We start from the raw sequence: 22,653 nt of genomic DNA on the forward strand, positions 1-22,653 counted from the left end.
AGCCATTACAGATTAGCCACTCCTGCGTGACTAATAGCTGGCCCAGGAACAGCAGAGCAGCTTCATATCCCCAGACACACTCACACACATACACACAGAGAGCAAACTTTCGAAACACACACCTTTGTGCAATCCAAGAGCTGTTAAATGAGATTACAACTCAGTAGATTCGAGTTTGCCTGCTCCTGGCACTTAACCAATATATCCTACAACTCCAATAATAATGATAGCTTGCTATTAGTCTGGTGATAGCCTTGCTGCATTCACTCTGAAACTCACTATGACTATGAAAGCAGTACTGTGTGTGGAGCAGAACAATCACACACACAGATCAAGAGAGGTGATTTCAAACATGTGACTTCGATTCATTATTCATAGATTCTCAATATTCATCTCACTATTCTTCCTCTGTAAACTTAATATGGAGTTCCACTGTTTAGGTGTGAAATGGAAAAAATAAATAGCTGTGTCAAAGATGAAGAAAATGAAAATGATTCTTGAAAGGCTCGTGCTTGCTTTAGTTTTTAGTGCTTCCTGCCAGATCCAAGCAGAAAACACAATCGAACAGATGATCTATTCCTAAGTAAACATCTTGTTTGCTAGACTTTCAATGCTTGGGGGTCCCATATTAGATTAATTTTTAGGCTCATAATTGTATTTTGGGTTTCTACTAGAACATTTTCACGTTTTAATGTTGAAGAATACATTCTTTTTCTCAAACTGTCTGTCTGAGTGAGCCTCTGAATGTTCTCATTTGTCCAGGTCATCGTTATCCCAAAAAGCAATGTCAGTCAAGAGCAACTGGACTTGGTTATTTGTCTAGGAAGACTTTCCACCTCTCATCCAAGAGGCTTCCTCAGTGCATGTACGCATCTGACCTGGCTGGGACTGGTCCAACTAACTGGTGTGAGATCCAGGTATTTTACCTCTCATAAGGCCAAGTTTTATCAGACCTGCGCATATACCGAATATAGTATAGTGTGACATCACAACCGTAATCCTGACAGCACAGTTTCTAAATACAGGCTGTGTGCAGTCCTCTGTTGATTGAGTGTTTTGATACTTGAACAGTATTTATATGGCACCTTGACCTTTTTTATAATTAAAAAAATACATGGATCCCTCACTTTTTACAATAGGAGACACCTGAAGCAATCCTTACCTTTCTGGCATTTTTACACTTTTCTTTTGTAATCTTAAAATGCTCAGACCTCCAACTATGCAAAGTGCACTGCAAAGCCTGTAAAAGTGGAACCTCCTACTAGTGAATATGGGGAAGATCAACCTACCCCAAATTCGCTTGTAGGAGGTTCACTTTGACAGGCATTGCATTGCACTTTGCTTAGTTGGCGGTTCAAAATTTGGACTTGCCATTGCACACAAACGCAGCATTTCTCTAAGCGCACATGTCAGAAGGGTGGTCAGAGGTCAGGCAGGGGGAAGAGGGTGGGACTTTGGAGGGAATTGCTGTGAGACATGCAAGAAAGGTAAGAATTGCTTTAAGAGTAAAAATACAATATGTAGTCTGGTATGATATAGATAATATGTACATGGACATACACCACACTTGAGCAACCACGTAAATAATCCCTCCCTCTTGTCTGTGCTCCTTTATTCACATATTACGGAACCCTTTACTGTTGACTAAGATGCACTCGTAGAAAAGTCATGGTTATCCTTGTCCCAGGCACTGCATGATATCATAGTTATATTAGCTCTGTTAATTTAGTGTTGTTTTTCTTATTTCTAAACGTACACAATATTCAAGGCCAGTAGCTTGTTGCCAAAGCGGCTGAAAAGACTGTTGGGGGCAGTGGTGATTGTAATTGATCCTCAGAAAACATGAAAACCCCTGATGTGATAGAATTATATTAATATTAATAGCTCTTACTGTGTTTCAGTTTACACACACACACACACACACACACACACACACACACACACACACACACACACACACACACACACACACACACACACACACACACACACACACACACACACACACACACACACACACACACACACACACACACACACACACACACACACACACACACACACACACACACACACACACACACACACACACACACACACACACACACACACACACCACAACCAACAGTCACACCACTGAGGAAAGTAATGATCCATAGCAGTGTCCATGCCCATGAGTGCTAACCAAGGTTGTCTCTGCCAAGGGAGCACCCTTTACTGTCCATGCCTGACTCCCTGTCAGCCTGCCAGGGGAGGAAGAAATACACAGACTTTACAGGAGGGCTAGCTGTTAAGGTGGCTACCACCATATCTTATAATAATTTTACTATAGAGTGGTGATACTGTAAAACACTCAAATAACACTGTTTAAAACATAAAGATAATGAATTATATATGTATATATATATATATATATATATATCCACTTTCCTACTCCAGGGAGGTCAGGTTAGGGTCAGCACCGCTGAGGCTGTAAGGGATTCAGTGGGTGGCTCAGGGAAACTTCAGCATGACTGCACTCCTCAGAAATGGAGTCCATTACAGTGCTTCAATTTTTATGGACCATTTCACTTTGCAAGAATTAGATTATTTAGATAAATCAAACTGGATTAATATAGTTCATATGAAGCAACAATCCTTTAGGGAAAACTAGACCTGAGACTATTAGGATTCATCAAGAAAACCATTAATTACATAATTTACACAGTAAATGGCATACATAAGAATATGGTAAATGTGGGATATCCAAACAATTTAAATTCTGTTATAACATTTAATAATTCAATTATACTAAAGTCCAAGAGTAGGGATTCAAGTATTTCCAGGATGTGCTAAATATTGTCCCCTTACTATGGCAGCATCTGAAATTTTACATATTAAAAAATATAAGAATCATTATGAAAAATGCGGAAACATATGAAAAAATCAACATTACAGTATGCAGAATTTGCAATAATCTGTAAAAAACAAACAAACAACAAACCCAAAAAACAAAATGCCATTGTCAAAAAGCTCATGTGTGTCAGATTATAACAGTGGCCCTCCACTATTGCGGTCTTGACTTTGAGGACACTGAGCTCAACAGCAGGCCAACCCAGTGAATGGATAAGAGTAAACAATGGATACCCGATCCATTACTCCTGCTCTAACAAATGCTCTTGCGCTCAGCTCCCTTGTCTAATTCTACTCATTTAACACAGCCATTTGTCTTAGGCAGCAGAAATCATTAAAAAGTAATCAAGGGACAGATTGAGAAAGGGAGGGCTGAGAGAGAGTGAGTAAGAGAGGTAGAGTGAGTGTTTTCGACTATGTCTCCTCTATCTTACTTGACCGTTACATAGTAGACAACATCCAATGTGGAGGCTTCTCTGTCTATGTCTTACTCTTTCCCTCTCCGTTTCACGTTTAAAATATATCATAATATCAAATTATTTTGCAATTCTACTCCACAGTATCACATTACCCTGAAACTGAGCTTAGTTGCACTCTGCCTCCACTCTTATACATCATTACTACGTAAAAGGATGGTCATAATGGAAAATTAGACTAACGTCTTGCAAATGGATTTAAATATTTTCTGGGGTAAACTGCTGTCGTTTAGAGTGAAATGAAAGCCATGGTGGTTTAATGACAGCAACAAGACTGTGCTAGCACTCAGAGTGGCGCCTCCACAGAAAAAGCTGTTGAGCACAACAGAAATCACACTGAGCTGGTACTAAAAGCAGGTATTTTCTTTGATGGAGTGAGTGAAATGCAAAATGCAGGAATGACATTAAAACAGTAACGGTGCAGGGATGTAATCGCTGGACTTTGTGTTGTTGTGTTGCTGTATTCTGCTGGCTTAATTCAAAGTGTCAGTCAGAGGTATAAAGGAAGGAACAAAGAGCAAGTGCATTTTATTTCCTCAAGCTTACTACCTAAATAGATCTTGCGTGGGAATGACTGTTCCTGTGATTTGTTGATGGTGTTGAAGCAGAGGGGGGACCTAAGGGCCTAAGGTTTGAATCTGAAACGGATCATGGGCTTCCCCATTAAAATCGTGGGGATCCCCTTCAAGGTTGTGCAGAGTTCAGAGTGTTTAACCCCATGCTCTTTACCATTTCACTCACACCCTGACCCCAAACCGCTGACTCGTGTAATGCCTATGTCATGCCATTCACATGTCTGACCCAGGGTTACCAAAATAAAACATCCTCAGCACTACGTATACACTACACATGCGGAGATACCCCCCCCCCCCCCCTTACCCACCCACACACACAGCCTGTCCCTCTCCTGAGTAAAGTGGGGAACTGGTCATGAGTGGGACATTGTTTTGACAGATCATTCATCAACGTCAGAGACGAGAAACACTTCAAAGACTCCCCTGACGCACAACGGATGGCCCTCATGCTCGTGCCTGCTCAACCCCAGCACATGCTTCTTCGTGTGTGTATGTGCATGGGTGTGTATTTGTATTCAAGTTTGTTTTAAGCTCTAACAACTACTGCAGCCTGCGTTTTTGTCTAGTGAAGGATTTATAATGTCACCAAAAGAAAAGACAAAACATGGCCCTAAACCGTTGTGGGATTTCATTCAGTAAGCTTAGCCCTGCAAAAATTCCACTTTTTTTTTTAGGCTATTAAGATGTAATGCCGAAAATTTTAATGGCTTATTTCAGTTCAGTTCTTTGTCCAGTGTTTGGCCTGGAAGTCACCAATCTATTACAAGTAATCATCCTTCTGCTGTACTGCAGTAATTACTATAACTTGCTTAGAGTATGTATTTTCAAAGCAAGGCATCATTATCATCAGTTTTGAGCTCAAATCTAAGGTGTGCAAACTGAATCCTAGATGTCACTGTCATAAATTATCAATTTTGGACAAGCAATTATAATGTATACTTTTATTTAGCTTCACTGTTCCCAGTATGGTATTAAAAAGACCCATAAAAAGACCCATATAGCTTATTTTTCATCTCCGTTATTATCACTTCTTATGCAGAGCTTAATGCAGTATTTGCAAGTGTTGTAATTGAGAGATGAGGAGCAATATCACACTCGGTTGATTACAGATGGGCTTCCATATTACATGCACCCTTTTCACTCCCAACCAAAAACAAGAATGTAGGGAGAAAAATGAAGCTTCTGCATGTGCTAATCCTAGGAATCAACCAAGAGTTCAGATTTAATTCCACATAATAACCCAAAAAGGCAACTGTATTAATCACTCCATGATCCTCAATGCCTTCTGGTTGTATATATTTTGTTACTTACTATTATTAATTATTCTGAACTATTAACCACACAAACTGAGTTAGGTAATCACTGGTTTGTGTGAGTAAAGATATAGGTCTGTATAAGAGAGTGAAATTGTAATTATAATGCAGTTTAATGCGTCTTGTGAGGGGGTATGTTCCTCTCTGTGCCCCATTAAGGACCCGTATAGGGCCACACACACACACACACTCACACAAACACACACGCACACACATAACAATGTGTGGGCTCACAGCAACACAAAGATAATCATTTCCAAATTCAGAGCATTAACTTGCTTATGAAAATTCAAACTGCAACTTTTAGCAGGTCTCGCAGCCAAAACCTTCTTTCCTGCCTTCTTCCAAACCAAAGGGCATGTTTATGGTAGAGCTGACATTTTAACTTCTCTCTCTCTCTAACTCACTCACTCCAAAGGCAAAGATTATGTCTTGTTACACACAGAGACTCTGTCAGGGGTAGCACTGCATGGTGTGAACCTGTACTACCTTAGGCTGCAGTTGGTGAAGCTGTTTTCTTCAGTCATTTAAATGCTTTCTCACAGAGTTGCACTCACACACACAGACAAGCACATACACATAAATATTACACATTTATATAAATATATAAACAGCAAAACAAAGAACAGCTGTGTCACATGGAAAATTTCCATGGAAGAGACAGGTTGGAGGCCCAGGGCAGCTGGGTGCGAGCCTCAGGAGTGTATGTGTTTGGTGTGAGATAACCAGATGAAGGCAGCTAGTGGAGATTGTTGCACCTTAAGCGGTGAGAAAGAAAACAGAAGAGTAAAAAAAGGTTCAAGGTGAGCTACACACAAAAAGTGTCCGAATTCATCAGGATTTGAGTCCATTTAGTTAAAGAAAAGGTGTTACAGGTATAACATTATTGTACCGGAGCTTATAAAGAAGGCCATTAAAGACAAGTATGCTTGCAAATGAAGGTCCCATATTATGCTAATTTTCAGGTCCATAGTTTGTACTTTGAGTTTCTGTTCCGAACATGTTTACATACTTTAATATTGAAAAACAGATCATTTTCCTTATACTGTCTGTCTAAATATACCTGTGGTAACCCTCTGTCTGAAATTTTTGGTTTTAGTCTCTTAAAGACCCCCTCCTGAAAAAGCCTATTGTGCTCTGATGGGTCAGGATTTTTGCATCTTCCGAATAGGAACTCTCAGTGTCTCTGCACCATCATTGCATCCAGGAATGACTGTAACATCACTGTAGGGGCACTTTCTGCACTAACTGCACGTTCTACCTACTGTATATATAGTATAGTTGTCACATCCCAACTGTACTAAAGTCCTGAAGGCTCTTTTAAGGGCACATTTTCTTGTATATGGGCTGTGTGCTTTTCTCTACGGATTGAGCGTTTTGATACTTACGCTACTATATATATACTACTCTACTGTATATACTACTATATAGCACATTTACCTGCTTCGTAACCACAAAGACATGGAAATCTCCCTTTCTACAATAAGGGTACTTTTAAGGGCTCATCCAATCTGCCTGTATAGATTCAACTATAATAATATAAATTACTCAAACATAGCAAAAAGAACAAGGAGGATTGGTAGCTGTGGTTTCAGACGAAGGGTATGATTACAGAAGAACAAAATGAGAAGGCAAAGGAGAGTCAAGAAACTGATATTTTATTCCTAAAACCTCTTCTTGACCTTTTTAAAACATGAAAGCGGATCTGACCAGTTTGAGATAAAGCACATCATAGCAGTTCAAGTCGCCAAATGAAAACATAAAACCACCGGGAACCCACCACATCGCCTTGGTGATTACAACTGTGTCTCTCTTGGTAGAGTAAAAGGAGATTGGTGGGACTCATTTCAAGTGCAGCCAAAATTGCTGCCAGTAAGATTTGTATTTTTTATCGAGGTGCCTCATTTCTTGATAATCCTTAACAGCTGTAAAATTGTCAACTGGATGCTAAGGCATAATCCATTTCATGACAGATAATGTAGTGGAGGGCTCCGGAAAACATTTGGACCTAATGGAAAAGCATTTAGAATATTTATTTTATGGTGAACAGGCCTGATTTGGCAGAATTGAAACTGGTGTTTTTCTGTAATTCTCTTTTTTACTAATAAGCATTGGAATAGCTTTTGCTTTTGTTACTGGTCATGTTTGCGGTGTAGGTCTACCTGTGTGGGGGTAGTGCATGTTTGTTAGTGTGTGTATAGAAACCACCCTAATACCCTCCTTCCTCCTACTCCCAATTGTGTCCCAATCACAGGGCACGGCTACTAACAGGTGAATCGTGTTGTGATTGCTGTGTCTGTTGACGGGAGCAGGGTGCTGAGAGTCTCCTTAATAAAGAGAAGACCCCCCCCCCCCCCAAAAGCTTCAATCTGCACAGTGTATGTGTGTGTGTGTACTATATGACAGGGAGGTGTTTGTTGAGGGGCAGCAGGGAGCCAATCAACAGGAAGCGATCAGCCCCCCCGCAAATAAACATTGCCTACACACATCATCACAAAAAAGGTCATTGTCATTACGGTTTCAGGAGGCGGATGTGTGTGCATGCACAAGGAACACGTGTATATGTGTGCATGCCCGTTTCCACCCTCCTCTCTCACAAAGCTACATGTGAATATGAAATTGAAAAGGTCAAAATCATTAGCAGGCCATTGGCAGCTGAACGTATCCGCAATACACTGAGCGGTCTGGCAGCTGACAGAGCGAATGGAATCAGTCTTTATGCAGTTCCAGAACAGATTTTGTGTGCATACAAATACCCCAAATACATGCACACGATGAATGCAGGGACACTTAGTGCCGAAACGCACACACACGCACACAAAGATACACTAGTTAGCAGCTATTGTTTGGAGACACCGGGGACAAAGCTGAATGATACTTACCTGGAAAAAGGGACCAATGTGTAATGTAATTATGGCTCCGGTGTGGTCTTGACTGATGAAGTAAACAAGCAGAACACAAACAATTCATCTGCACTCAGGGACTCGCTCACGGAAACACAAGCACACCATATGAGTGGGCATGCAGGTGGCTCGACACCACTGTCTCTTGAACAGAGAATTGCGGTGACCTATTTGTTGTTTTTGGTGGGTTTGACTCATTGTGTGAAGCCGCATGTGCACATTGTGTGTATGCTTGTATGTTAGTGTGTCACAAAGTGAGCGTCTAAAGGGGACATAGGGGGGTTCTACCAAGATTAATGGAGCCAATCTCCAGAGCTATCCAGCAGAGTGACCATACCCTCCCTATCCTACTTTCTTCTTCTATTCTATTCCCCATCTCTCTCTCTCTCTCCCGCTTGCGTATTTCCCCTGATCTAACTCTAATTAAATGAATCAATCAGTGGCAACACCAAAGCTGGACAGATAGCATCGCGCTGCTAGGGCTAACAGCATATACGTTTGTGTGATCTGTTAGAGTCCAGCACATGAAAAAAGGGAACGGAAAACAAGGATAAAATGGGAATAACTTTAGTCACAATGGATGAAAGGTAGAGAGCGACAAAGACATCCAGCGAGGAAGAATGCCAGATATAAAATAAGCAAAAAAACAGAAAGAAAACTTTGGTCCGTTCTTTAACACCACTGATCCTCTAGAGACTTATCAGCCCAGGCTTTGCTATCACACAGACACATGAATGGACGTTAACCTTTACCACTGAACTATATACTGTCCCACTCAGCTCTTATCTCATGCTCTTAGTGGACAATATATAGCCAGTGTCAGGCTCATAATCATGTCATTATTATGTAATATAAGCACATGATACATAAATGCAGTATTCAACACTGCTGGTGCATAGTGATAGGCAAATCATTGCCCATATCGATATTATTTATTAACCTATGCCCTGACTGCATCTGTATATGCTTATTGGGGGCTGTTTAAGCAAACCCTAGACATGATATTCACCTTGACTAGTGCAGTGTTTCCACAAAGTCACTTTATCCATTTCCACTGATGAGATATCACTGACACAGGGTCAAATAATTTATATAACATATATGTATTTAATCATATGGGTCCACTCCAGAAGTTAATGCTATGGAAATGCATCTATAGATATTCTCTTCATGCTGTGAGGGGGCAGCAAAAATAGACCAGGTGTAAATATATTTCAAATCATAGAGCAGAGGTATCCATGAGTGTTAAAGGTCCCATATTGAAAAAAAGTGATACTTCCATATCTTTCTTTTATTATAAAGCAGACCCAGGTGCTATATAAATACTGTGAATGTATTAAAATTCTCAATCAACAAAATCCATTCAGAAACTGTACCGACAGGACTTCTGTATGGTTGCGATGTCACAACTATACTATATATACTGTAGGTAGAACGTGCAGTTAAAGTTATTCCCCGGCTGCAGAGATGCCGAGGGCACAGATGCAGAAGACCCAGAAACACTGACAGAGCAGACTGGGCTTTGAGAGGGGGGCTTAAAGAGACAGGAGCGTTTCAGACAGAGGGTGAATACAGGTGCATTCAGACAGACAGTATAAGAAAAATAATCAATGTTTTAAATATTAAAGCACGTAAACATGTTCTAGTAGAAACCAAAACAGAAGTATGAACCTAAAAATGAGCAGAATATGAAATCTTTAAAGAACATCTGTTTGCAGTGGCATGTGTGCCATTACATATCGTTTTGGCTCTAAACTCCTCAGCTCTATTCCAGAACATACGAACCACACATGCTAAAACACTAATGTCTTCCTCCAGTTGGAACGATTGCACACATCAATGTGTGCTTCAATGGTAGCACAGAGCAGATGCGTCTTTAAAATGTGCTCCCCTATGGTTTTCCGTATGTGGCTCCAGCCAAGGTGTTTGAGAGTGTGTGTTTAATGTGGTGTAGCAATACTGAGCTCTATTCCGCTCGTCAACCATGCCGGCTCTGATGCCAGTGGTGTGTGTCTCCCTCTGATAACACCTGGCACAGAAAGTATCATGGCACATACAGTAAAAGTGTGCACATGAACACGCTCACACTCTGCATAGATATGTGGACACACATGCACACACACATCTGCTCCATTATTGGAAAACTCTAGCAACCATTAAATAGTACTGTCACTATAATCTTTAATTATCCATTGCTGTCACAGAGTTGGTAGACTCACCAACTGGCCAGTTTGAAGCTCCAGACAGAAAGTACTTTGTGCAAACCCAGTTCAAAAACCTACTTTAGTTCATACTTTAAGGATAAAAAGGTGTCAAACCCCTTTATCAAAAGCTCTCATGACAACTAAGTGGATAAAAACTGCACACTGAAGAAGAGAGCAGTCTTTCATTACAGTGACACTGTGCATGAAGGCCATCAAAGAAAACAGTGGGACAGCTCTCAAATTGGAGACCCAAAACACAACCACACACAGGTAGCAAAAAGATTTGCACGGATACAAATACACACATGAAAAAGTGTCGAAAACACACACAAATGCCATCCTGACCCTGGAATGTGAATGGCAGGAGAAGAAGAGCACAAGGCTCTTTTATTTAGCCCAATTAAAAAAGGCAAAAAGCCCAAACAAAAGGAGTGTTTTATTGCACTCCCCACTATCACTAGAAAGGCTCATTAGCCACAGCAGCATAATTAGCAAGATGCTGCACTGCTCGTTAAGGAGGGGCCCGAGCCGTAAACAAACCCTGCTGAACTCCAAACGCCCACGGTCTCTCTCTCTGTAATGATCTGCCACTGCTGTTCCCTCCCTGTGAGAGAACCAGGCGCACAGAGAGGAAGGCTCTGACAGAAACAAACACACAGCAAAACACACACTGGCAAACACAAATCCAAGGTATGCTACACAAACACCCAGAGCACAGACAAACTACCTCTCAGGGATGCTGTCTTCCTTGACAACTAACAGACAGATGCACAACATCAAAGATAAGTAAAAAAAAATGTATGTGTATTAGAAGCATACATTTTTACAATATTGTAGACAAAGAGAGCTATACTCTAAATTATGAATATCTGATAGCTGAGACATAGAAAATCATGCCAACTGTCTTGATCTTGACTTTGGCACTGCTCTAATCTTGAACCTGCCATGAGTCTGTGTTGGATAAGAAAGGCTGCCAAAATAAGCAAAATGAGCCTGTGGTTAAAGTGGTGTAGTCAATAAGAATGTCGTTTCATTTTTTGGTTAAGTTTTGTTTCCATATTCTAAACTTAACAGTTTTTATTTCAGCTGTTTCTTTGGACATATTTTTCAAGTGTAAATTTGTACAAAAAAAATCATCAGCACACAAAAAACATCTGCTATGTAAAGTACCAATAGAAGTACAGGGAAAAATATGCTGGAGGTTTTTAATGAGATTTGAGTGAACTGACCATAATAAAGAGACATATTCACAAGCAAATGTGTTCTTGCATGCATACACAGATTGCACCGTACAGAGATGGGGACAGGGACTTGGACTTGGGACTTGGACTGGCACTTAAGTCATCCTTCCATCCAGTGACACCATCATGGTGTTTGTGTGTCAAAAACTCTGTTTCTCTGGGTATGTCAGCTATGGTAATCACATACTTGTGTTCTCTAGGACATGGCCCTGGGAAACCGAGAATAATAGATATGTGTGTGTGTGTGTGTGTGTGTGTGTGTGTGTGTGTGTGTGTGTGTGTGTGTGTCTGCGTGTGTGTGCACGTGCATGCTTGTGTGTGCGTGCGTCCCTGAACCAACTGAGATCACAGAGAACAGCAAGGTCACTTTTCCTGCAGAGAGTCCTCATCTAATGAACAGGGGTACAAAGGGGAAACGATGCCAAACAAACATTTAATGTGTTTTTTTTAAAGCCTCTCTTCCTGCTCACATGCAGATATGGTACACACATACAACGTGCTGTCCACTTTTTATTGAAACTATGGTACAGTTAATGGTAAATGTCTGGGGCTTTATTGAACTGCCTTACAGAGTGCCTTAAATGGTTTGTAGGTCGACACAGAAGTTAGCATCGCCCTGGGTTCCCTTGACAAAAATGTATTCATTGGACTTTGTATTTTTGCAGAAAATAAACTCTATGGCAAACAAACTAATTTTACTTGTAGGCTTTGTCCAGCAAGATATTCTTCACAAATGAATACCGCATTTAAGATTTTTTAAGCATGAATGCAATCGGCAGAAGTAAAAATCTAACTTAAGGGTATGAACGAACTACACTCCCCACTGGCTTCCTAATGATTTTTCTTGTATGGTGTGATGCCATTTGCTGTTACCCACTTGTTAGCACCCGCCGTTTTGAGGACAAGTACAAGCTTAAATATTCCCAAGCAGCGTATTACTGACGTATTTTATCTCGTTGAACAAAACATTAAAATATGCGTTAACCACAGACCTTGTTTCAAATGTTAACTCACTTCCAGGTTTTAGGACACAACCTCTACACTGTAAAGATGTTCATATTAATTCATTCCTCACATGTAAGTATATATTTTATATCATGGCTATGTATATGCTGGATACTTCTCACCTGCAGCAGGGGCCTCTGGACACCCAGAACCTTCATGGTATCAGCGCTGGCAAGGATCTTCAATGGGTCAGCTGCTTTGCTCACTGCCTCAATTTCCTTGTTGATCTCTGTTCGCACCTAATGGTTAAGTAATAAAAGTTAAGTTTTCATATTATATGGAATAAAGTGTAATGAATAATTCAACTTTTGTGTAAATTATTGTAATTGTATTGTATTGTAATTATTTTTCTACGTGTTTCATTTTGACATTTTCCAGAGGTGCAATCAGTGTAAACAAATGGCACTGTAATTCAATGTATTATTATTTGTATTTAATTATTTAATAATTGACATTTCCCTTTGAACAATACTTCTTCTCCTTCTGATGCCAGTCTTGATTGAACACATTGTTAAAGCCACTTAATGGCATTTCTTGATAAACCCTGAGGGCCAAAGCCTCAGGGTGCATAAAGCTTCATTTGGCTAAAGCAGCTTTAAAAGAAAACAAACAACACGTGAAAACAAATGCAGAGATGTTTTATGTTAGGGAAGCAACAGCTTGGAAATAAAATGTAGTTCGATAAAAACAAGTTTTCTATTGATGTAATATGAGAGAATTAAATAGTGCATGATGTCCCCAGCACTATGCTATTGTGTTTTCTAGTTCTATCAATTTTGAGAAGGTCTGAAGGGGTACAGTACAAAAACTGAGTTTAAATATTTTGTCAGCGGAATTATATCTATTCATTTCTTATATAGTACAAAATGTTCCAGCTATTAGGTGACAGTATAACAAGAGAACATTAATGAAATATGTTATTTTCTGGTAAAGCTCATATGTTCAGCCAAAGCATTGCTTTGGTTTTAAACTCTGTCAGATAGTATACAAGGCATCTATTTGTCATTTCACTAACCTGGTTGAGGAAGAGGTCATTGATGTAGTAAGTGAGGAAGGCTCTGAGCTGGCACTGCTTGGCCTGACCTGGACCCATGTTCATCTCTATCTCCTGAATGAACCTGAACAGGCAAGACAAACAAACATTTAGAAGCGCTAAAATACACCAACATCACAACACCACCTGTGAGCAGAGGCTAGTGCGCCACAAAAATGTTTGAAATGTTATCACAGGAGCAATGAGACACAGGCTTGTGACCAGCAACACAGTAACCTTGCATCATTGGGTCCAACAGCGACGTGAAGGGTAAGATCTGCTGTGGGAACTCATTTTGGAAAGCTTTGTATGACTCTCAAGGTGCCTTTGAGCAAGGTAGTTAATGTACGTAGAAGTGTTGCAGTGGAGCTGCTCAGTGCCATTAGCGCAAGACTTCAGTTACATTAACTCTCAGTTGTGAGTATGTGCAACAATACTGAAGATTTACAGCTGAAAGGCAAGTGAAAAGTAAACTATATGGTAAAATAACTGCAATACAAGAGCTGTTTACTGTGTTAATGATATAAAATTATCAAACCTCCAGTATGCCTGCTCTCTGAATTCCCTCGGAAAGCTGCTGTCTGGTTGGTCAGATAGGGTCAGACAGTAATGTATGGCCTGGTAGAGGCACATGCACACCTCGTTTGTCAGAGAATCATTGGTCACTGGCCTCGTCTCACACACACCACAGGGCAAACCATGCAAGAGCGAGTGCCTTCTCAAGCGCTCAGTGCATATAAATGCACAAATAAATCAAACTCTTCACAAAAGAATTCTTTGACCTACAAGACCTGTAATATATATGGTTTTAACTTATAGAAGAGAGAGAGAGAGAGAGAGAGAGAGAGAGAGAGAGAGAGAGAGAGAGAGAGAGAGAGAGAGAGAGAGAGAGAGAGAGAGAGAGAGAGAGAGAGAGAGAGACAGACAGAGACAGAGACAGAGAGTACTAAGAAAAGAAAAATGCTATGAGAGAAAAACGTGAATGACTGAGGACAGAAACTGGAAATGAGACAGGAGTGAAGCTACAAGGATGACTCTAGATGGTGATTTGGTTGGACAAAGCCATTTATAACAAGTAGCAGGAAGACTTTATTGCTTGGAAAAAGGTGTGTGTGCCAATGTGTGAGGCAGAACCAGGACGCTGCAGCACTGCAGACAACCAACCAGGGACAGAGCGTCTATGCAGAGAGTAAAGTTAAGTGGAAGTGGATGATTGATTGGCTAAAGTTAAGCTTGCATGTACGTACACAAACAAGCGCATACATGCACAGGTGCACACAGGTGCACATAAAAACACATGCAGACAAACGCGAGAGCTGTAAGATTACACTACTCAGCATCTGTACCCAATTAGTCAGCAAGAGTGTGTGTGTGTGTGTGTGTGTGTGTGTGTGTGTGTGTGTGTGTGTGTGTGTGTGTGTGTGTGTGTGTGTGTGCGTGCGTGTGCGCGCATCCATGTGTCAGAGTGAGCAAGAGAGAGACAGAGTGAGCGAGGAACCTAAACCTATTCTAAATCCTTCATTGATTCCCACTGCAACTCTACCACAACAGAAAGTTAAGTAGGAGAAACTCTTCTGTGGCCTCATTAAAACCGTCAAGCTTGCAAAACAATGGGGGCCAGATATATAGCTTTTCTGTATAAATATGTAGAGAGCACAAGTTAAACGCTCCGCCTTTACAGAAAAAATACAATTTCTGCTGACAACTTCATTTCCAAAAATTGATCTTGGGACAAACGTTGCCAGTTTCAACCAGCATCGTGTTGTTCTGAGATCCATCTCGTGCTGTCATTATTGTCATTGTTTCAATACAAGTGTCGGGATGATGGATCTTCAAGTTAGCGTGTGAGCACAGATGGATTTTTGTAGGCAGGGGTGATAACGTTTGAGTAATGTAGCAGGGACAAGGCAGTATAACGGCTTTGTCTATCCAGACAGCCATCTGGAGCCAAGCGGCAAGGGCCCTTCACGAGGATACTGAGCCCATGGGTGTTGCAAGGAAGTGTAGCCAAGGTAACTGGGCTAAAAGCACTGTTGGGGCCGGCAATGGTTAGCAAACCCCAAGAGCACATGTCAGCTAATTTACATTTTAGGAGTGAAGGTTTAGTGAGCAAGACAAGACGCAGTAAACAAAAAAGGGTTCAGAAAAAAATCATTTGAAATAAAGAGTTGTAAGGCTGGTTAAAATGCAAATGGATAAATAACACAGGGGCAAAGCACAGCGGAGCTTAGAGATTTGGAAATGGATCTTAAAAAGCACATCTCTCCCAGCTCATTATCATTAGCTTTCCAAATGTCTATCTCACTGATGGCGTGACATACTGCATACAGAAAAACATTTTCTGGTGAAGATGATGGTTGTGATAACCACTAACACCCATGAACTTAACACGCATATTCAAAAGCCATTGACTTGTCTCAACTCCAAATGAATCACAAACCACTAAAGGCTATACAAGGCCATTTGCAGAAACTTGTCTTCTGAGCCAAGCCTCCTACACAAAAACATGGGGAGACAGCATGACCTCTCACCAACAATGACAGCCAGGCTCATTTGATCTCTCAAGGCTACAACTGAGCGTGACTTGACATTGGTCTCAATTGACATTTTCACCAGTTATGAGCTAATGCACTACTTCTTGTCTAGCTGGAGTTTCCTCTATATTAGTGGCAGAAAAAGTTCATTTTTCTTTGGACAAATCTGTAGTCTCTCTACATTAAATAGTCAAGGCATATTCCAGACATCTTTTAAAGGGAAATGCAACACTGTTTTATACAAGAAGGTAATATTCTGTTACTGTCCCTGGAGTAAATATGCATGCACAGTTGTGTAGGGAAAGGTGTAATTCACTTCAAAGGTGTACCATACTATATAAAAGCTAATTTAAAAGGGACAGTTTGGATCTTTTGAAGTGGAATTGAATGAGGTACTTAACCATAGTCAGTGTATTATCTACAGTAGATTGAGGTTGGCATGCCCCAGTTTTGGGGGATCAGGCAGGAGTTCCAGCATGAAAGCCAAGCAACGTTCTACTGTGGATGGGGGCAATACTTAAACTTTTGATGAGCCTTTTTAGGTGGCTAAAATAGGTTAAGTGTATGCTATATTAAGAATATTTTGAGCGCTTTACCTTGTTGTCAGACAGACATGTTTAAGTTTACACAGGGGGAACTGAAGCTGTTGTACATTGTCAATGTCAATAGAGTCTGGTGTCTTTGGCAAGAGTATAAAACAGCTTAAGGGCCCTCCACATAAACTTAAACTGCCTGACGGCAAAGCAGCATTTGTTTTAGGTTGGCCTTTTTTGGGAGGTTAAAATACATTTCCCTGCATCCACACCAGTAAATTACTGAGCTTTCAGCTTTCAGCTTACTGTAGCTACAGTAATACACTGACTCTGGGGAAGTACCCCATACAACCCCTCTTCCAAAGACCCTAACTATCCTTTTAAATCGGCTTTCATGTAGTATAGTATGTATGGAACTCCCTTTTAACAGGAGACAAATCCACAAATAGCATGCATGCCTTCAGTTACTTAAAAAACACTATTACTCATTCAAAGAATGCTTTCAATCATCACAAACCCACAAACATCCAGTAATGGCTTCAGATTATGAGGCTGTTATATTTGGACCTGCTTAACAATGTCAGTGTCATTGCCAGTTATACCAAAACACACCACTCAACCATATGGCAGCTGTATGCACAAGAGGTGTTGGCCAAGTCGCAAAGGTGACGCAGTGGAAGTGATACAGAGACGCAGCAGCAACTGCACAGTGTGGACGCTCCTGTGTGTGTGGAATCTTAATAACCTTAAATAATCTGCTTATATACCCTCGTATACCACACACACACACACACACACACACACAGGCCTATAAATGCCTTTGCATTCAGATTTACACTAGACACTGGCATGCAGAAAATGTTGTGAAAGTACGCATCAATTAATGGGAATGAGAAATTAGATAATTCAAAAAAAGGAGAAGAAGACCAAGACTGAGTTTGTGGTGCAGGTGCTAATTTATTTACTGATTACATACTGAGTGCTGCTGATCATAGTAACAATAAACACATAAATAATGTGCTATTGTTCAAGCCATTTGCTCAATGACACCAGAAGAGATTCTTGAAAATATTTAAAATATATCTAATTTAAAAGAATATTCGTTAAGGCCTACTAGCAAAGAGACTGATCAGTCTAACCCCCAAGCCACCATGCTGCCCTAACTGAACCATGAGTGCATACATGTAAATGGAAATGTCTATGTGTACATGTAGATCAGACAGATAACAAATACAGCAACTGGAATGTGTTATTAGAGCTGAAACAATTAGTTGGTTAACTGATAAGTCAATTGACAGAAAAATAATTTGGAAAATAGTTCTCAACTGTAAGCATTTTCTGCCCTTTTTGTCTGATGTTTTCTGACTTTATAGGCCAAATGGTGAATCCATTGATTAAGAAAATAAGCCGCGGATCATCATTTATGAAAATAAAAGCTAGACGACACCTTTTATTTGAAAAAGACCAATCCATCTATGTTTCTAACCTGGGGCCATTACAAGGTACAATCAGATTCATGAAAACATCCTCACAAAGTGAGAGATTCTTTATATAGGTGGTTGAGCATTATTTGATCTCTGGGTGCCTTTCCTCCTGTTGCTAGGTTTTAGACATTCACATCAGAAGCTTGTTATTTCTTGACACGCAGCACAGAACATCAAGTGCATTTAACAGGAGGACACAAAATTCTGAAATAATCAATTTGCCCATCTAGAAGACTACAGACTGGCTTCACCTTCACTTATCCATCCACTCACTACCATTTGTGCAGGTGCCAAGAACTCATCAAACAACACACTTAAGAAATGCATATACACAGGCACACTTGCCGAAACACGTACACACCCAGACTGATATTTAAATTCAGAGGGAGTTCGCCCTGGCCTTGTGCGCTCCTCAATGTGATCCTCTGGAACCAACATGGCTGCACCAGTTACACTTCAAACCCAGTTTCTTAGCGACAACTGCAAATGATTGCACTTGACAGCATGCAATTATCTGTCATTAGGAAACAGATGTCAGACCCTAGGGTCTGGAGCTAGATAATTGTAGAAGCCATGCCCTATGTGTATGTATGTCAAGAAATAACATTAAAGAATGGCATGATGTATTTATACCAACAGGGATTTGGCTAATGAGTGAACCTATTGCATCCTTAATGGCTCTGATAATCCAGAGAAAGCCAAGGTTTGATATTTTAAGATAGCTAAGCCAAAAGAGAACAGACAGGGACAAAGATGTTTTATAGCAGCAGCTCTGAATTCATTCCTCACTGGAAACTAAACTTGAGGTAACAAATGCTTGTTTAAATGGAAAGGGCTGGGATCCCATCATCCATCTCTATCTGCAGCAGCGGTGTAATGATGCCGAAAGAGAAATGGGATAAAGACAAAGATTTAAGAAAGACAGCAGAATAAGAGTGTGCTAAGATCGATTAGAGACTCAGCATTTTTAAAGCTCCCAGAACTCCCCCCAGGCACGAACCTATCAGCTACGGTGAATTTTGATTTCGCTGCCTAGAGAGAAAGGCTTGTTCTGTAAAGACCTGACACACCCTAAGGAAAGGACACACTGAACCTCGTCCAACTGACAGAGAAAGTAAGGAGAGAGAGAGAGCGCGCAGGCATGTGTGTGCGGCACATACTAAATCAGTCTGTCTTTGTCATACTAACACACACTGATAGACATAAAAATGTACAGCCACATGTCGATACATCAATACGCCACATCCAGTGACACTTGAAAGCACTTATCTATATGCAATTCTTCTTTCTGCAGCAGGCACTTGAGGAAGATTTCAAAGTCATAAAAGGATTTTAATGGATCGGGACACTTTATGGGTTTTATGACACAACCAACATTAGCTTTTATTCCAACAGATCAGACTATAAATGCTAGAATGGCAGCTTTTAATTGTTATCCAACTGCAAATGCAATATTGATTCTCTGAGAATATTACACACTATAATGCACGCTACTTACTTATTTCTACAGAGGTCTCAAATTAATGAAGTTGCACAGTGATATACTGTACATAATAAGAGCAATATAAAGACCTACTCAAGAGGTTTCAAAGCACATAGAGCTGGAGAAAGGCTTTAAAAACTAAGAAAAATATGTGTATGGCTGTTGGCTTGATCCAGAACACCTTTTAAACCACAAGGTGTAGTGCTTGAGAAATTCTACGTACTTAATTAAATGTTCCAATACCTTGAGCAGTTACATCCACCGCCACTGGATGGCACTGTGTTAGCTTTCTCCACCAACTCAGGCTGCATGGCCAGTTGACTAAAGTGTTTTTAATCACAAATGCTTTTGAGGAAGAATTAAGATTCCAGTTGGTGTGTACCATCTGAAGCCTGTGCAGGATTTGCTATGTGTGTGTGTGTGTGTGTGTGTGTGTGTGTGTGTGTGTGTGTGTGTGTGTGTGTGTGTGTGTGTGTGTGTGTGTGTGTGTGTGTGTGTGTGTGTGTGTGTGTGTGTGTGTGTGTGTGTTTGAGTAAGAAAGACAAAAACAGAAAGAAAGAATTGGGCGAGTATATTGTTGGTTTTTTTTTTTTAATGTGACAATGCTGTGTGTGACTAAGTGTACCAGCGTGTGTTTTCATCAGTGCCTGGTGAAATGCATATGGTCTTCCCACACACCGCCTACGCCTCTGTCAGACTCCCTGCTGTTTATAACCCACTCTTGCCCCCAATGCTGTGTGTGTGTGTGTGTGTGTGTGTGTGTGTGTGTGTGTGTGTGTGTGTGTGTGTGTGTGTGTGTGTGTGTGTGTGTGTGTGTGTGTGTGTGTGTGTGTGTGTGTGTGTGTGTGTGTGTGTGTGTGTGATAGTGTGTGTGTGTGTGTGTGCGCACGCATGTGGAAGGACGGGGGGGAATGGGCATGTATTTGTTTATGAGAACAAAAGAGAGAAAGAAAGGACTGCCATGGGAAGGTGCAAAGATGCATTATGTAAATTGCATGCGTGTGTGTGAGTGTGTGTGCGGGTGTCCACATGCTTACAGCAGCAAATATAAATGGGCTTCATGATCAGGACCTTTCCTTGGGAGAGCGAGGCTAATAGGATATAAAACAGAGGTTTTTCTTCCTCTAACCCTGCAGAGACTTCATATAGACCAAAATGGAAGACAAACAGACTTAAACATGGCCGCAAAACATAAAGAAAAGCAAGGATCAGCTGTTCAAATTTGAATGAGTCTTGTAGGATGTGACAGGATGCTAAACAGCTTTCTACGGAAGACATGTATACAAGCAAGAGCAGTATAAAACGTGTGATCTAGACACTGATCCAAAAGCTTTATCTCTATGTTCTATCTCAAAATCAAATATCAGCACTATTCCTGATTCCTTATTTCAACTATTCCTACAAGTGTTAGTAGACTAAGTAAATCGTCCTTAGGGACACATGTATCCTTGGTCTCCACTTGAAGGGTAAAAAATGTAATTTGTGTTTGGCTATTCCATATTGGGTAAATATCTACAAATATACATACTGTAACTGTTACCATAGCTAAAAAAAAACAAAGCATAGAGACTTTAATTGATCATGTGACATTTTTTGTAGCAGATACAAAAATGATTTACCAACTAGCAGACTTCATTCTCATGGAATTTATACTTGTGGATAAGGCCTTTTCCACAGAAGGTGCAAACTCAATGAATTTTATTTAGCGACATCTTTTTCAGGTCCATCCTATTGTGCATGCTGGCTCACTGTCAAGCCAACTGTAATGGCTTACTGAGAGCTACCATTAATGTTATTTAACACACTTGTGCTACTGTGTTGAAGTCAGTCAGTTAAAACCAGAGTTGAATATGGATGTAAGGTTTACAGCTGTAAATCTGAAGAGCTTTAGCACCAACTGTCTGCCAGCGGCCACAGAAATGATCTATGTTTGACATCAAAAGTACAGTTCATGTCTCAGCTTTTCAGCTTAGAGTAGCTGACTACTTATTTAGGAATAGGGATTGAAACTGAGATAAACAATATTACAGAAATAAGATGTACATTTTTTTTTAAATACTCCATCTTATACAGTAGAACAATTAAAATGACTATACCTGCCAAGAGTGTAAAAATGTGTTTATAAAAATGCAAAACTCTTTAATAAAGATAAATAAAAAAATTGCATTAATAAGCAATTGCAGGTGCACCTAATAAACATGTATGTTGGACCTATTTCTGCCAGTCTGTGTGTGTGTGTGTGTGTGTGTGTGTGTGTGTGTGTGTGTGTGTGCGCGTGTGAGTGTGAGTGTGAATGTGCGTGTGCGTGTGCGTGTGCGTGTGCGTGTGCGTGTGAGTGTGAATGTGCGTGTGCGTGTGAGTGTGAGTGGGCGTGTGTGTGTGTGTGTGTGTGCTGGCCTGTCGCAGTGTGGTGCAGACCAATTAAAACGGGGGAGATTGATGACCAGGGGCTCTGAGTAGCAACAGCAGCAGTAGCACGGTAGCAGACAGCTGCTTCCTGCAGACAACAGGAAATGAGATGGCCTTGTTTAGCTGACGCTGCCAACACCAACACCACAGAGCCTCAAAGACAAATCACCACCTTACCACTGCTAGTGGCCTACTGCTTCATCTTCCTACAGCGGGCTGCTCTCCACCCCTCCATCTCTTTATCTCTCTCTAATTCCACCCAAGACTATCTCTCTCATTAGTCTTTCCTGTGAGAGTTATGTAGTCAAAGTATATTCAGTTCAAAACAGTACACAGTTTGGATGTAAAAGAAAGATTATTTCTCTATTGTTTAATCCTTTAGTGCCACATAAAGCCTTTAACCACAAACAGTTTGGTGTTTAATGCCGGGGCACATTTCTTTCTTGACATTTAGCATATTTGTCTCGACTTAAATCAAGAAGTTATGTAAAGTAACGTAATGAGAATCGATGATGGGATTAGCTCTGAAATGCTGAAGCAGTGTATTATCATATTATCACCTGGCTTG

At 40.6% G+C, this 22,653-nt stretch overlaps 1 protein-coding gene across 1 annotated transcript in view; it reads right to left on the reverse strand.

Annotated features, from left to right (window-relative positions):
- The window catches only part of exoc4 (exocyst complex component 4), a 122,664-nt gene that overhangs the window by 31,930 nt on the left and 68,081 nt on the right, over nt 1–22,653 (reverse strand). Inside the window, exons 12-13 of the mRNA XM_083935566.1 lie at nt 13,625–13,727; nt 12,732–12,848 (exon numbers count right to left, since the gene is read on the reverse strand). Coding sequence (XP_083791692.1) covers nt 12,732–12,848; nt 13,625–13,727 — 220 coding nt within the window. The remainder of the gene's footprint in view (nt 1–12,731; nt 12,849–13,624; nt 13,728–22,653) is intronic.

Source organism: Echiichthys vipera (assembly GCF_963691815.1).
Source record: "Echiichthys vipera genome assembly, chromosome: 20".
Taxonomy (NCBI): domain Eukaryota; kingdom Metazoa; phylum Chordata; class Actinopteri; order Perciformes; family Trachinidae; genus Echiichthys; species Echiichthys vipera.